The 15,237-nt window shown below is 35.2% G+C and overlaps 1 protein-coding gene across 5 annotated transcripts in view; it reads left to right on the top strand.

The window, feature by feature from the left end:
* METTL14 (methyltransferase 14, N6-adenosine-methyltransferase subunit) overlaps positions 1-15,237 on the top strand; it is a 54,810-nt gene that overhangs the window by 17,458 nt on the left and 22,115 nt on the right. For 3 of the 5 annotated variants that reach the window (XR_009048777.1, XR_009048776.1, XR_009048775.1), the window contains exons 8-11: positions 4,402-4,494; positions 6,679-6,795; positions 7,926-8,136; positions 13,605-13,853. Coding sequence is in view for 2 of the 5 variants with exons in the window: in XM_057705669.1 (XP_057561652.1) it covers positions 4,402-4,494; positions 6,679-6,795; positions 7,926-8,136; positions 13,605-13,909 (726 nt within the window). In the remaining 3 variants the exon portion in view is untranslated. Of the gene's footprint in view, positions 1-4,401; positions 4,495-6,678; positions 6,796-7,925; positions 8,137-8,766; positions 8,852-13,604; positions 15,106-15,237 lie in introns of those variants that run through there. The other 2 variants (XM_057705670.1, XM_057705669.1) reach the window with 2 other exon arrangements.

The following is a 15,237-nucleotide window of genomic DNA, read 5'->3' as shown; positions in this document are numbered from 1 at the left end:
ACCTCCACTTTTTTTAGTAATTGCAAATACAGATTTATAGTATATATTATAGCTGAAGGTCTAAGGTACAATAACAAATATAATATCTTTAGTCTGGTTTTTCTTTTTGAGGCAGAAGTTGAGCAGGTAGTGAGTAAATCATGTGTAGAAAACTCACAATTTCAGTCTTAGAGTCCTTGGATGTATAGCTAGAAATGTCTAAACACAGAATGAATGGTTGATAACTTTCTATATTTGGTTAGTTTTAGTAAATATCAGAGTAAACATAAACACACATAATTTCTACTCTAAAGAATTTACAGTATAATAGATTTAAAGGATGTATAATTTCAGTATCATAATTGTGATTGTTCTGTTTTCCTAACTAAAATTGAACAAGCTCATAGCTTCAGTTAGTTAGAAGTAACTGGGATTTTTAAAATTTTTATTTATTTATTTATTTGGCTGCGTTTGGTCTTCGTTGCTGTGCGTGGGCTTTCTCTAGTTGCGGTGAGCGAGGGGCTACTCTTTGTTGTGATGCACGGGCTTCTCAGTGCACTGGCTTTTCTTGTTTGCAGAGCACAGACTCTAGGTGCGCAGGCTTCAGTAGTTGCAGCACACGGGCTCAATAGTTGTGGCTCTCGGGCTCTAGAGCACAGGCTCAGTAGTTGTGGCACTTGGGCTTAATTGCCCTGTGGCCTGTGGGGCCTTCCCCAACCATGGATCGAACCCATGTCCCCTGCATTGGCAGGTGGATTCTTAACCACTGCACCACCAGGGAAATCCTATAAAATAACTGATTTATTGGTAAATAACAGAAAATAATGAATATTTATTGAGCACCACTCTGTACTAGGCAACTAGGTACTGGAGATTCAAAGATGAATAAGACTTAGTATTTGGCCTTAAGGAGCACACAGTTTAATGGGGTAAACATGACCTAAACAGATAATTACATTATCATTTTGTTAGTTCAATAATAGAGGACTGTGTAAGGTGATCTGAGAAAAACTGACCAAGCTGGGGGACATAAAGAGGAGGTGACAGTAACAGTACAGCTAGGCTAGCTGAAATTGGCCAGCTGAGGAGAAAGGTGGGATAGGGATTCCAAACAGAAGGAACAGTGAGAGCAGAAGGAGTGGAGGCAAAGAGACAGGTGAGGGAGGTCTTTATGTAGGTTGATGTTGTTGGAATACAGATTGGAACTATCTTGATGCTGTCTTCTTAGAACCTTGGACTTTTATCCTAAAGACTTAAGGACTTTTTGAAGGGGTTTAACCAGTGTAGTAAAATGGTCAGATCAGTGTGTGGAGGAGGATGAACTAGAGAAAATGAAGTCTGGAGAGGGGAGAGCAGTTAGAAGACTGTTGCAGTAGTCTAGTTAGGAGACAAAGGGATCCTGAATTAGTGTGGTGGTAGTAAGAATAGAAGGGAGTTGATAAATTCAGTAATGTTTTGTATATACTTCTGGTGAGATCTAGTGATTGGGAAGAGGGGAAAAGTTTTTTTGTTTTTTTGTTTTTAATTGATTTTTATTAGAGTGTGGTTGCTTTACAGTGTTGTGTTAGCCTCCACTGCACGACAAATTGAGTCAGCCATACACATACAGATGTCCCCTCCCTTTTGGACTTCCCTCCCATTTAGGTCACCATAGTGCATTAGGTACAGTTCCCTGTGCTGTACAGTATGTTCCCATCAGATGTCTATTTTATACATAGTATCAATAATGTACATGTGTCATTCCCAGTCTCCCACTTCCTCCCACCCCACAGGAAGAGAGGAAGAGTTAAGAATGACTCAAAGGTTTGAGTCTTGGGATACATGGGTTGAGTTATCACCAGCTGAGAGAGTCAATTTAAGAAGAGGAGCAGGATTAGAGCTATTAGATTATATTGAATGTATTGATTTAGAGGTATATGTGAGACATTCAAGAGGAGAAGTGTAAAAGAAGTGTAATAGTGTAAAACTTAAAAGACAGATCTGGTCATCTCAAACTACAGATTTTAAAGGGTTAGCACATTAAACCTATGAGAATAAATAGTCTTGAGATAGTGTCTCAATTAAGATACAATATGGATTTATAGTAAATCCTCAGGAAACTTACGTTTAAGAGATGCATATAAAAGAGATAGGAAGAGAACAGGTCAGAGATGAATAAGGTGAATCTAGAGAATGTGAATGTCACGGAAGCCGAGGGAATGGGGAATTTCGAGGAGAGTGTGATCTGGAGCATTGAACACAGAAGAGAGGAAAGAAGGGAAAGGACTGAAACTCTAGGCTGATGTTTCATAGGAAACTCCTTTGAATCCTTGCATGTCTTCTTCTGAGTTAATAGTCATTACTATTGTTAATATTACTCTTCAAGATGAATTTTAGTTTTTCTTCCTTGAAGCTTTTTCTGCCAGCTTCAGTACCTCTGACAATTTTATTTACCTATTTATTTTTATTTTATTTTACTTTACAAAAGTTTTTCCTCTCCTCTGATAACACATCTGTGTTTATTGTTGTAACACAGAAAAGTATACAGTATATAGTATCCCCAAAACTTAGGTTAAAGATGTAATGCTTTTGATATTTATTGCTGAGAAGTTTTACAGATAGGTTGCACAAATTTACATTCCTTCTAGTAGTGTTTAAGAAATATCTATTTCACCATATCCTCATCAAAATTGATTAATATATAGCAATCTTTGTCAATTTAGTCAAAAGAAAATTGAAGAATTCATCTTATTATGTCTATGATTAGTAGTTAGGTTGAACTCTATTTTCTGTAGCCAATCGCTAAGGTTTGCTCAGTGAAGATACAAGAGCTTCAGTTGATAAACTGATAGTGTTTGAAATAAAGGAATTCCTTTTTGTATACATATTGAAAAGTTTTATCTGACCCTAGAGCCCTGAGCTCGTAACCTTTATGTGATAATATCCTAAAGAAAGTGCCAGTAGCTAATATAAATAAAATATAAATAAGAAAATCATTTGGGTTTCACAAGTATTCTTTTTCACACTGGAGAGTTAGTAGAGGCCAGTGTGTTTTAATTAAGGATATAAGCACTTTCTTAAAATACCAGCATTTAGCATTTGTAATTGTAATGTCAAGAGAGTAATTTGCTTACTGTTCTTCTCTGATGTGTGCCATCACTTATCTTTTTTTTTTTTTTAATTTTTATTTGTTTATTTTATTGGCTGTGTTGGGTCTTCGTTGCGGCGAGCAGGGGCTACTCTTCATTGTGGTGTGTGGGCTTCTCATTGCGGTGGACTTTCTTTTTGCAGAGCACAGGCTCTAGGCACGTGGGCTTCAGTAGTTGTGGCACACGGGCTCAATAGTTGTGGCTCACGGGCTTAGTTGCTCCGCAGCACGTGGGATCTTCCTGGGGCAGGGATCGAACCCATATCCCCTGCATTGGCAGGCAGATTCTTACCCACTGCGCCACCTAGGAAGTCCCTGCTATCACTTATCTTTAGCTATACCATGTATAAATGTATGTAGGAATATATGTGTGTGTGTGTATTACATATTTATTTTTATTCATATTCCTATGAGAATATTAGATGAGATATATCAAGACAAAGTCTGAAGTATAAAACTGAATAGGTTTATGCCTATTGTAATGTTTATTTGACAGTAATTTTGATTATCACTGTCAAATAATGTTTTTTTACCTAGATAAGTTATAGATGATATGGTTATGATCCACTCAGGTGTAAGTTAAAATTTTCTTAATACGTGAAACTAATAAATATTTGCTTGAACCATGGTCTCTGGAACTCCTTAACTGTGAGAGGAAGCGAAAAGAAAAGCAATACCATATAAAATGGTTTCTTTTGTAGTCATTTATGCAAGTATACAGTATTCCCCAAAGTTAGAGATTTAATTATTGAACTTTTTTTTAATTGACACACTCAACAAATGCAAAGCAACAACTATAGTCTACTTTTTTTTGACATTTCAGACTTAGTCATTATAATGAAATGTGTATATTGATTTATTTTATTTAGAACTGTTCTATTGGAAACCAAGTCCTCCCCAAACAGTTGTGGTTATGTTTTATTTTAATTTTGCCCCTAACTTTGGGGTGATTTAATCCTTTTTCATTTTCTTTTTCTGTAAATGGTAACAGGTTGCTCTCAAGCCATATCTTATAAAATTCCATAATTCTGTAAATATGGTTTCCTATAAACTCTTTCCATATAAAAGCAAGTGTATGTATCTACATGTGTGCATCTGTGTGTGTTGTCTAAATAGAGAATAAAAAAAAACTTTAAGGATAAAATTTGTTTTCCATTGTATTTCCTAATGAAAATTAGGACATTTAAAGAACATATTTACTGTAAGTCCTGATAAATCTCAGTGGTTGTTCTGTCAGATTTAGGATGAATAGGAAACAAAGTAGTTCCATGCAATATTATTTTGGTTTCTTACAGATTATGAAGTTAGAAATTGATGAGATTGCAGCACCTCGATCATTTATTTTTCTCTGGTGTGGTTCTGGAGAGGGATTGGACCTTGGAAGAGTGGTAAGATGGTGTTTTTTTAACTGGTTTTTTAAATTCATAAGAAAAAAACAACATGATATGTTGCGTAAGAAGTTTGAAAATTAATGTTATTTTGTCCTTTGTTTCTTGCATAGTACCAGAATATTCAGAAGACAAAAAAGTTTTAAAAAGAACGTGCAAAAGGCAGTACCCCTTAGTCAGTTAACTAGCATTAGAGATGAATAAATCAAAATATGATTTATTACACCTGCAGGAAGAGAGCAGTTTAGAAATTTGAAACTGAATTGCAGCTCAAAAACAAGCTGCTTAGTGTCATTTACTATTCGTTATTACTAGCTAAAAAGTATTCTTTTGAATAGCACCATCTCCTGAATTCCAAATGGAAGCCAAACAAAATTGGAAAAATAACACAGCATCTGGAACACAGTTTGAATGGATGCATGAGAGTAAGAGAAAAGTTATAACATCTCAGTTTATTTTAAGTACTTCATATTTATTGTATTTCAGAACTTTTTTTGGTTTTTTTATTGGCGTATTTTGGATTTCTAAATGGAAACAAAATAATATAAGCTTTTTAATAATGGGAGCATCATGGCTGGTTTTGGTTCCAGTTCTGCTGTCCAACAGTGAAACTTTGGGTAGAGATATTTACTCGTGTGTTTCAGTTTCCTCACTTGTTACTGGATAATACTTTCCATTTTAGGACATATTACTTGATGTATTGCCAATGATCTCATTTAATCCTGGTGATTTTAGGAGATGTCCATTTGACAGGTGAAGAATTTAAGTAGGACTATATTGAGATAAATTTGTGCTCAAATCCTGAAGTTCTGCAATTACTTTGTATTTTTTTATTGCTATAAATAGCAAGTTTGAGACTGTTGGATAACATCATTGTTTCTGTCATTTAGTAATTCCATGGTAAGACTATAACTGTATATAGGATATCTGTTTTATTGCTGGTACCTCCTTAAGATGCTATAGAAAATCTAAGAAAATAGCAACATACTGTATGTTTTTATATGTATATTGGTATTTACCTTTTTTAGCTCTAATGTCTGGCTTTGGGCTTTTGTCCCACCCCTCAAATTAGGTTGAAATTGATTTGAAGGCTTTAGCTTACTTGTTTATGGAGCTGTTTATCATATTGGTGAAAGCAGATTTTGGCCCAAAATGATTACACAAATAATTCAGCACCACTAAGTTGATGAGCATATGTTGGATTTAGGCCCTTGTGGTATTTCATGCACAACAAATATGTGGCAACAGGAACAGATACTAATCCTGGTTTTTTAGATTTTAAATTAAAACATTTCATTTTGAGGTGTATCAGTTTATACAGTAAGGGCATTCCTGAAAAGTGCATAGGTTTTATGCTTCACTGCACCTCTGTTGGTACTTCATAGTACCAACAATATTGTACTGCACAATTTACATATTTCCCCCTACTTTGCTCTTAATCAGCTAGGGGTTAGGGACTGTATCTTTTTCATGTTTTTATTCTCAGCAGCTACCAACACCTACAGATGGTGGGCCTCAAAATGCCACTCTGAGTACTCATTTAGCTAGTATTTGTTATATGTTCATATGTAACAGGTTCTAGGACACTAAGGTTCAAATCCCTCTATTGTCCTGATTACATAAAGATGAAAGTAAAGTTTTACCCAATAAAGAAATATATAGAACAATTTTAAGTCTTTGAATTTTTGAGGTTTAGTATTAAATATATAAAAATAACATTTTGTAAAACTCATTGGAAAAGAAGTTATCGATTAGAACATTTTCAACAGTTTTAGCTTTGTCAGAGGATAGAAAATTGAGATGGCAGGAACTAAATTATCTTTTGATAACTTTGATTACTTTTTGGTTAAAGAGGGGCTGAGTTTTCTTGTGATTTAAAACTCACTTTCTATTGACGACAGTGGGAGGTAATATTAAAAGAATTGGAGTATTAAGTAATCTTTTCTATGTTTTCATATTAACTATATATTAATATCCAGAAGGTGTATGTGTATTCTGTATAATGGCTGTACATTTAAAGACTAATATTTCTTTTTTTCTATTTCTTCACAAAGACAAAATTACTGTGACACTTTGGAATTTAGTATCTCAAACCTCTAGGAAGTTTTTAATGCTGATTGGTTATTTTAAGTTTTGTTTATTCCTTTTAGCTAAGGATTTTTTAAAAAATTCTTTTATTTCTAGTGTTTACGCAAGTGGGGTTACAGAAGATGTGAAGATATTTGTTGGATTAAAACCAATAAAAACAATCCTGGGAAGACTAAGACTTTAGATCCAAAGGCTGTCTTCCAGAGAACAAAGGTATTGCCTTTACTGTTTTGTTTTCTATATTTTCATGATTTTCTCTGAAGCTTTTCCAAATGACTGTATACTGCTTAATTAATTTTGGTGGAAAGGTCCTTCTCTTAGACTTGTACAAATGGCACTGAGCATTAAATTAATATATACAAGTTAAAATATTATATTCACTCAGATCAACCTATACTGTGTTGGAGAAGGTAATATGTATTCCTGTATATCCTAAACTGCTATAGTTCTAAGTCAGATATGGGCTTTTAGTACTTTTGGTCCCCCCCAGATTTTTTTTCCTTTCTCTAGGCTCAGAAAAAAGAAATGGCAGCAAGACTCATAGCTGGCCAGCTTAGATGAAAATTTCTCTCCCCTTCCCTTCTTTTTTCTACATAAGTACCTGAACAAGAACCCCTGAGAACCTCTGCTTCAGAGGACTGCCCAGCTAGTTATCAGGGTTTAACAGTTTGTCCTCCAGTCTTTCACTCTTCAGGGAGTTTCTGGTGGAGGGTCTTTTTTAAGTCTTTCTTGGACTAGAAATTCTTTTTGAAGGGAACCTAAGCCATCCTTGCTATTGTTAGTTCATGGAGTCCAAGTGAGATTAAATTTATTTAAACCATACTCTGTCATAAAGATCAAATAGAGGTCAAAAAACAACAAAAAAGGAAATTGATTTTCACATTTACATATGTTGAATATTTATAAGTCTGTATCCATGCTTAAAGTCCTCTCTCCATATGAAAAGGCTTATACTTTGTGTATAGTTTTGATCTTGGATCATGTGAGGCCCAGTGTAGTATCATTTTAAGGTTCCAAGCTCAAGTGCTGCGTTTCCATAACTGCTGAAGATAAATTATTATCAAGGGTTACAGAGGAAAAGATTCCATGGTTGTTAACTAAGTTCTAAAGTGTGATGGCCCCAAGTTTAATACTTTAATACTCTTAATATCTAGCTTCCCTGGCAATCTTCTCAGATCCAGAGATCCAGGTTTTTCCTACTGTGTTTTTCCCATAGAACTATATCCCAAAGATTCAGGGAAATGAGGATAGTTTTGGAATTGGGGATATCAGAAATGTAAAATGTTGTGAAGTATGACTGTTGATGAAAAGAGATTAATTGGTCTGCTCTTACTGTTATTTAGGAACACTGCCTTATGGGGATCAAAGGAACTGTTAAGCGTAGCACAGACGGGGACTTCATTCATGCCAATGTTGACATTGACTTGATTATCACAGAAGAACCTGAAATTGGCAATATAGAAAAGCCTGTAGAAATTTTTCATATAATTGAACATTTTTGTCTTGGTAGAAGACGTCTTCATCTATTTGGAAGAGATAGTACAATTCGACCAGGTAAGGCTTGGGGGGAGAAAACCGTTGATAGTTCCTTGGGATATAGATGTTAAGAAGAGCACACAGCATTATGTAAAATAAAATCCTTGTGATATATTTGATTCCTCTTCTTGCTATACTTCAAATATGGTAAGCTCAATCTGGTCTCAGTGCTCTTCCATGAACCTCTCCTATCACTCAGATGCCTGACTGACCTTTTCTCACAACCCTGTCTAAATTCGCCAACTTCCCACTCCACTCCCTTCCTCCCACCACTCTCCCTTTAATCTATTTTCTTTTTCTTCATAGCACTTATTGTTATCTGAATTATAGATTCATTTGGCATATGTTTATAGTCAGTCTCTTTAGCATATAGTCTCATGGAAAGCGAAGACTGTCTTATTTTCTTCTTTCTACCCAGCATTCAGGTTATTGAGTAAAAACTGTGTTGAATGAAGAAGTACATAAAGGACATTTGGTCCTGTCCAGAGTGTCTGTAAGACTTTTGGTCCACACCAAAATGTCTTTGATATTTGGCCCAGTCCAGAACCATTTGGCATGGACCAAATTTGCTCATGGATGCTTTGGATAGGAGCAAATTCCAAGTATCTTTTGGCTTGAACCAAATGTCTTATTGACTTTTTTGGGCAGGACTAAATGTCTGCCAGCCAAGTGATCCTGCAGAAAATAACCATACCTTTGTGGATTATAGATCTCGGCTTTCCTAGAAACTAAGGTACCTGGCTTCTTTCCTTACATGTGTCATTGTGTTGTATCAAAATCTTAACACTTTACTAAATCGGTATAATGTGAATTTACTATTTTGAAAAAAATGAGTAGAAAATAATATCATGGACTAGGATTTTCCTTTAGAGGGCACAGCTTTTGTTTACAAAGTATTGTTGAAATAATAGTGGATTCTGTTTCTTTTACTTCTCAGAAAATATAGAAGTAACTTTTAAGAACATTGCATCACTTCAGTCAGAATATATAAAATCAACATGTTTAGCCTTGCCATGCTAGAAATGCTGTTTAAACCTGGAAGGAGCCAGAATCTTATTTGTTTTAAACAGTCTACATTTTATAAAAAGTAAAGGTTGAAGAAGTTACAGTGGAATAATTGGCCTTAAAAGTACCTAAGAATTTAGGAGAAACTTTGATGTTCATTCTAAAAAAGTAATCCTTAAAGTTCCCTTATGTATGTATGACATAATGCATTCCTCCCCCAACCGATCCCCAGCTCCATCAGCTATTTCTTTTTGAGTGCGCTTTGGTGAACACATTATCTTAAAAATATTTCAGTTGTAGAAACTGATGGCCTTAAATTTCATAAAATTGTGTAAAATGATAAAGAGAAAAGTAAAACTGCATTCTCTTTACAAAGAAATATTTTGCATGTGACATGTTTACGCTGGGGCTTGGCTTTAAATTTTCTTTTTTCTTTTCTTTTTTTTTTTTTTTTTTTTTGGTCTTCGTTGCTGCACGTGGGCTTTCTTTAGTTTTGGTGAAGCGGGGCTACTCTTCGTTGCAGTGCACGGGCTTCTCAGTGCAGTGGCTTCTCTTGTTGTGGAGCACAGGCTCTAGGTGTGTGGGCTTCAGCAGTTGCAGCACACGGGCTCAGTAGTTATGGCATGCGGGCCCTAGAGCATGTGGGCTCTAGGGCATAAGGGCTTCAGGAATTGTGGCATGCAGGCTCAGTAGTTTTGGCTCTCAGGCTTAGTTGCTCTGCGGCATGTGGGACCTTCCTGGACCAGGGATCCAACTCGTGTCCCCTGCGTTAGCAGGCGGATTCTTAACCACTGCGCCACCAGAGAAATCCAAGGGCTTGGCTTTAGAGAAAATGTTTCCTATATTTAAAACTAAATTTTTTCTCCTGGCAGGTTGTTATTCAGTATTGTGTCATTTAAGTTATCATTTTGTCATTGCTTTTTGGCTTAATATTGTGGTCAAATAAAATACACCATAAGATTTCGCTCATTTTTAATTTGTTGAGATTTGCTTTTGACCCAATTTAGATAAATATTCTAAGTCTGATTGAAAAGAATTTAACAGTATATTGTTTTTTTTGGTTGGTTGTAGTATTTGTTGTGTGCTGTTTATATCAGCCATGTCTTTACTGATTTTTTTTAAACTACTTATTCTATGAGAAAGGTATGTTAAAATCTATTTGAATTATGGGTTTATGGTTTTGTTTAGTTGTCAGTTTTTAATTTATATCTGTTTGAGATTCTGTTGCTAGGTGTATCTAAAATGTAAAAATTTTTATGCCTTCCTGGTAGGTTGACCCTCTTGATATTATGAAATGTCCTTCTTTACCCAGTGTTTCTCAACTTTAAAGCCTACTTCATCTGACATTATCATAGCTATATCAGCTTTCTTTTGGTTTGTGTTCGCTTGGCATATCACCATCCTTCTACTTTCAGTCTTCCATATCCTTGTATCTTTGTGAGCAAACACATAGTTTTCATCCATTTTCTCTTTATCTTTTAGTTGAATTGTTCAGTCAGTCTATATTTAATGTAATTCCTGATGTATTTGAGCATAAATTACCATTTTACTATTTGCTTTACATTGGTACCACCTGTCCTGTGTTCCCTTTTCTCTCATTTCTCTTGGATTAAGTATTCTTGTATTACTCAATTTTTCTTTTTTTATTAGCTTGTTAGATATTTTTTATTGTTCCTTCAGTGCTTATCTCAGAAATTGCAGTATGCATCTTTGAATTATTAAATTCTAAATTAAAATAGTATATTGATTTTTAAAGGGTAGGAATGCTATGGTTTAAACTTCATAGTTTCCTTAATCCTAGGTACTCAACTGGTGTGTTTTTCAGGAAGTGTAGATGTCAATATATATTGAATATCAAGATTATGGCTCTAGTGTTTGAGGAAATAAGGAACAGATTTTTCTCTTCCATCATTAACCTGTTCTACCCAAAAATAGCTCCTGAATCTGGAAATGATCTCCAGTGGCAATTGCTGTTTAAAGGAAGTAGAAAACTTTAAAGAAAAAGCAAAACTATTTGAAGAGTAAAAGCAAACATCAAACAGATGTTAATCTTTTAATAATTGAAAAGTCAATGTAACAACATTAAAGAAAATTTTGAAGAGGGGAAAAGATTCAATCTCACTACTTCCAAGAATTACTTTCTTTTTTTTTTTACATAATACTTCCCAGTCATCCTGTGCATACAAATTTTTATATAACTGTAGTCACCATTTTGTATTTTTCTCAGTATTATGTCAAATAATTTAAATAATTAGTTATAATCCTTTTAATGGCCTTATAACATTCTTTTAATTAAAGACTTCTTTTTAAACATGAGTAGAACCCAAGGAGTAGAGAAAATAGATAATTGTTAAGTATACTTATAGGTGTAAGCATAAGCAGCAACTAAAATAGACATTTTGCTTGATGCCAATTTTTATTTATAATGATACCAAAACTGCAGGGTAATGGAGGTTTTCTCCATCCATTTAGCTGTAGCCACTTTACCCACTTTAGGTTATAAATTGTATCTTTTGTGTACGATATCCTTCTATCTGTATCTGTACCAGTTAAACACAGTCTTAGACGTACAAATTTTATTTTTTGCTCCGAACTACTATCTGATTCTTTATCTTTGCCTGTTATTGCAAAAATTATTTTAGTGTCAGCTATAGTAAAACAAAATTAAGAAGGAATATCTGCTTGGGGAAATTATAGGTAGTTGGAGGTTAACCATGTAAATAATAATAGGAGCAATTGAGGGAAGTCTGTTGAAGGGGCCTTAATTTATTTGGGTTGAATCCTCAAATGCACCTCCTCCTCAAGGAGGTAGTCTAAGGTATATCACACATACCATAGGAATACTCTTTACTATTGCCTTAAAAAGTTTAAAAATTGCTATCTGTATCCATATATGCTGAATTCAGGCTAATTTAAATTTACTTGGGTCTGTTTAGAAATTGTAATAAAACACTTGCAGTGAAGAATTTGTGGGTGGGAGGCAGAGTCCCTTGTAGTTTACTCTGTAAAAATGTGCATGTCTTATTTATGTAAGAGGCAATATAGCATGAAAGAGACAGTATTCACTATTTTTATTAAATCTTTAAATTTTCTCATTTCTTCCCCCTTGCTTGTGAGTTGTGTTTGGCAGCAGCACATACATGCCAAAAAACAAACCAGAAGGGAGCAAGTAAAAGTCTCATAGATTCGGTTGTCAGTGAGACCACATAGGTGTGCAGTGTATTCTTTCATTTGATTAGGTACTCCTCTGCTTATCAGGGTATCTACTAGATGAGACATAAAAGGCACAATATAATTTATCTGTTATTTTTTCTTCAGATATTACAGATCTTAGTTATCTATGCACTGTTAGATACTGGTGATTTTTTTAAATGATGAACAAAATTTTGTACAAAAATGGCTACATTTTAGAATGTGATCCTAGTAAAGCATTTTGCATTTTGTAACATTTATAATGGACCTAATAGTCTAAGAAATAATCTTGACAATGATAGGGCAGAAATAGTGTGAACCTAGTATTTCAGATGAAGAACCGAATTGTTAGAGATTCCTCGACCTGCCCTAATGAGCAAGAATCACCATACCCGGGGAACCTGCAGGTGTGATGTCTCTCGGGCTTTTACAGTTCATTTGTTGTTCCTCCCATTCCAGATACAGTGTAATCAAACAGAAACCATCCTTATTATAAGCAAAGTTGTCTAGCAATGTAGTTGACAAAAATACCTTTTTATCTATAGAAATGTAATGTGCAGTGGAAATTCTGAGAGAAAATTAATTTCGTATAAGATGTATATTTGAAGTGGATGATGAAGGATGGAATTTTCAACAGGTTGACAGGATAGAAAAATAATAGGCACAGAGGTAGAGATGAGTATGCAAGCAGTTAACTGTAGTGGTTCGTTGTTTTTACTCAAATGAAGGTGTCATGAAAAGCATTAAGGAGCAATGTGATTGGAAAGCTAGTTCAGACCTCATTGTATAAGACTTTAGATTACATGTTTACAAATTTGGGCTTTGTGGAAAGCCCAGAGAAGGAACATAGTTTAAGCTTTGCTTTAGGCTTTCCACTTTTAGAGGGAGAAGTTGGGAGAGCATTACAGTATATATGTATGTCTGTTACATGTGTTAGGGGACTAGCGGAGTAGAAAAATAAAGACTTAAGTTTTCACTAAGCCCAAACTCAGTGTAGTATATAATATTTTTTTTTCTAAGTGCTATTCTCACAGAATGTGAAATATGGATGGAGACAATGAAGAAGGTTATAGTTATAAAAGTTTCAGTCTAGGAGAAGAAATAAGATATATGCATATGAAATCTTTATGACCGTGATTAAATGCCATGCATTCTGTAAAAAAGATCAATATCGGATGAGTGATAGGGACATCTTTAAGAATGAATTGGAGATTTGAAATAGCTCCTAAGGGATCAATAGAAGAGAATTGGAGAAAAAAAAAGGATAATCTTTTTTCCCTCCATTTCAGGCTGGCTTACAGTTGGACCAACTCTCACAAATAGCAACTACAATGCAGAAACATATGCATCCTACTTCAGTGCCCCGAATTCCTACTTGACTGGATGTACAGAAGAAATTGAGAGACTTCGACCAAAATCACCTCCTCCCAAATCTAAATCTGATCGGGGAGGTGGAGCTCCCAGAGGAGGAGGAAGGGGTGGAACTTCTGCTGGCCGTGGGCGAGAAAGAAATCGATCTAACTTCCGAGGAGAAAGAGGTGGTTTCAGGGGGGGCCGTGGAGGAGCACACAGAGGTGGTTTTCCACCTCGATAGTTTTTAGGACACTGATCCTATTAATGCCCCTTTGCCTTCTTTCTGATGGTTTGAATTTCACCTTGGAGATGTTGTTTGGAACTCTGTTCCAGCTCGCACTTTGCTTTAGTTTCTCTAAGCTGCAGGAGTATTTTAGCCAACCTCCCTTGCAGTTGTCACTGTCTATTTTGTCCAGGATAAACAAGCCATCCTGTCTTTTGTCATGTGCATGTAGTAACCAATAACAGAATGGAACAACACAAATCCCTTCACTTTCAGAGACTGAATTTATTTTGATAGATTTCAACTAGTTGCAAAGGCTTTTGCTCTTTGGAAATAAAGTGAGCAGTGAAAAAAACCCAATCTGGAGTATCGTACTAGTGCTGACAGTAGTTGATGATGGGCATCCTGCCACTGCTGTCACAGCAAATGGGAAGCTGTTTGGCAGCCTTGATGGAATGGAGTTGGGACAGATGGTAAACTTCTCTTAGGCTTTTAACATTTTCTTGTTGAAACAGTAAAAAGAGACTTCGTTTTTCTTCGTTTTGAAAAATCTTAAACTCATGTAATTTGACCACAGAAGAAATTGAGAGACTTGGAACAAAATCACCTTCTCCTAAATCTAAATCAGATCAGGGAGGTGGAGCTCCCAGGGGTAGGCAGGGAAGAGGTAGAACCTAGTGGGCAGACTTTACAAAGAGAGAAAAAAATACTCATTATAATCTCAGTTGTGCAGCTACCAATGACTGTTAATCATACGTTCTAAGACACAAACGAGGACAAATATCTAAGTGCTAGAAGTTTGGTGTGGACTTGCTCTTAGATTGACTTTCAAAGCAGTTTCATATTCCTTAATAAAATAAAAGAATTGGAGGCAGCAGAGACACCTGGTTATCAGGTACTTGGTTTAAACATTTTGGGGAATAAAGTACTTGGTGATGAGGAAATGACATGCATCTTTAAACTTGTTATGGAGAAAACTTAATATAAAACCCTCAACTTAAGAAGAGAGCTTGGAAAATGGCACTGCAGTTGGCTTTTAAGGGATTGGTTTTCCAGATCAGTTAGTTGTGTGAAACTTTATGTTGTCATTTCTCTTTCTATACTGTAACCCATGTTTTAAATGAATTTGCTGAATGAAATAATGCCATTGTTCTTGATAAATATATTTTTTATTTTGTGTATGATTTTTCTAATGAAACTTTAAACCTTTGCAATTTGGGAGTCTCTTTTCTGTGAGTAGAATTGTTGCTATTACCAAATGAAAAATGACTGACCTAAGATGAGACTATTCTCTTGGTCTGTGAGTAGCCATTCTGTGCTTTACATTAGCTCATGAGGTTATATTA

Source organism: Hippopotamus amphibius, chromosome 13 (genome assembly GCF_030028045.1).
Source record: "Hippopotamus amphibius kiboko isolate mHipAmp2 chromosome 13, mHipAmp2.hap2, whole genome shotgun sequence".
In the NCBI taxonomy this organism is placed as follows: domain Eukaryota; kingdom Metazoa; phylum Chordata; class Mammalia; order Artiodactyla; family Hippopotamidae; genus Hippopotamus; species Hippopotamus amphibius.
The sequence above is the reverse complement of the archived record's forward strand: the minus strand, read 5'-3'. Positions and strand labels throughout refer to the sequence as shown.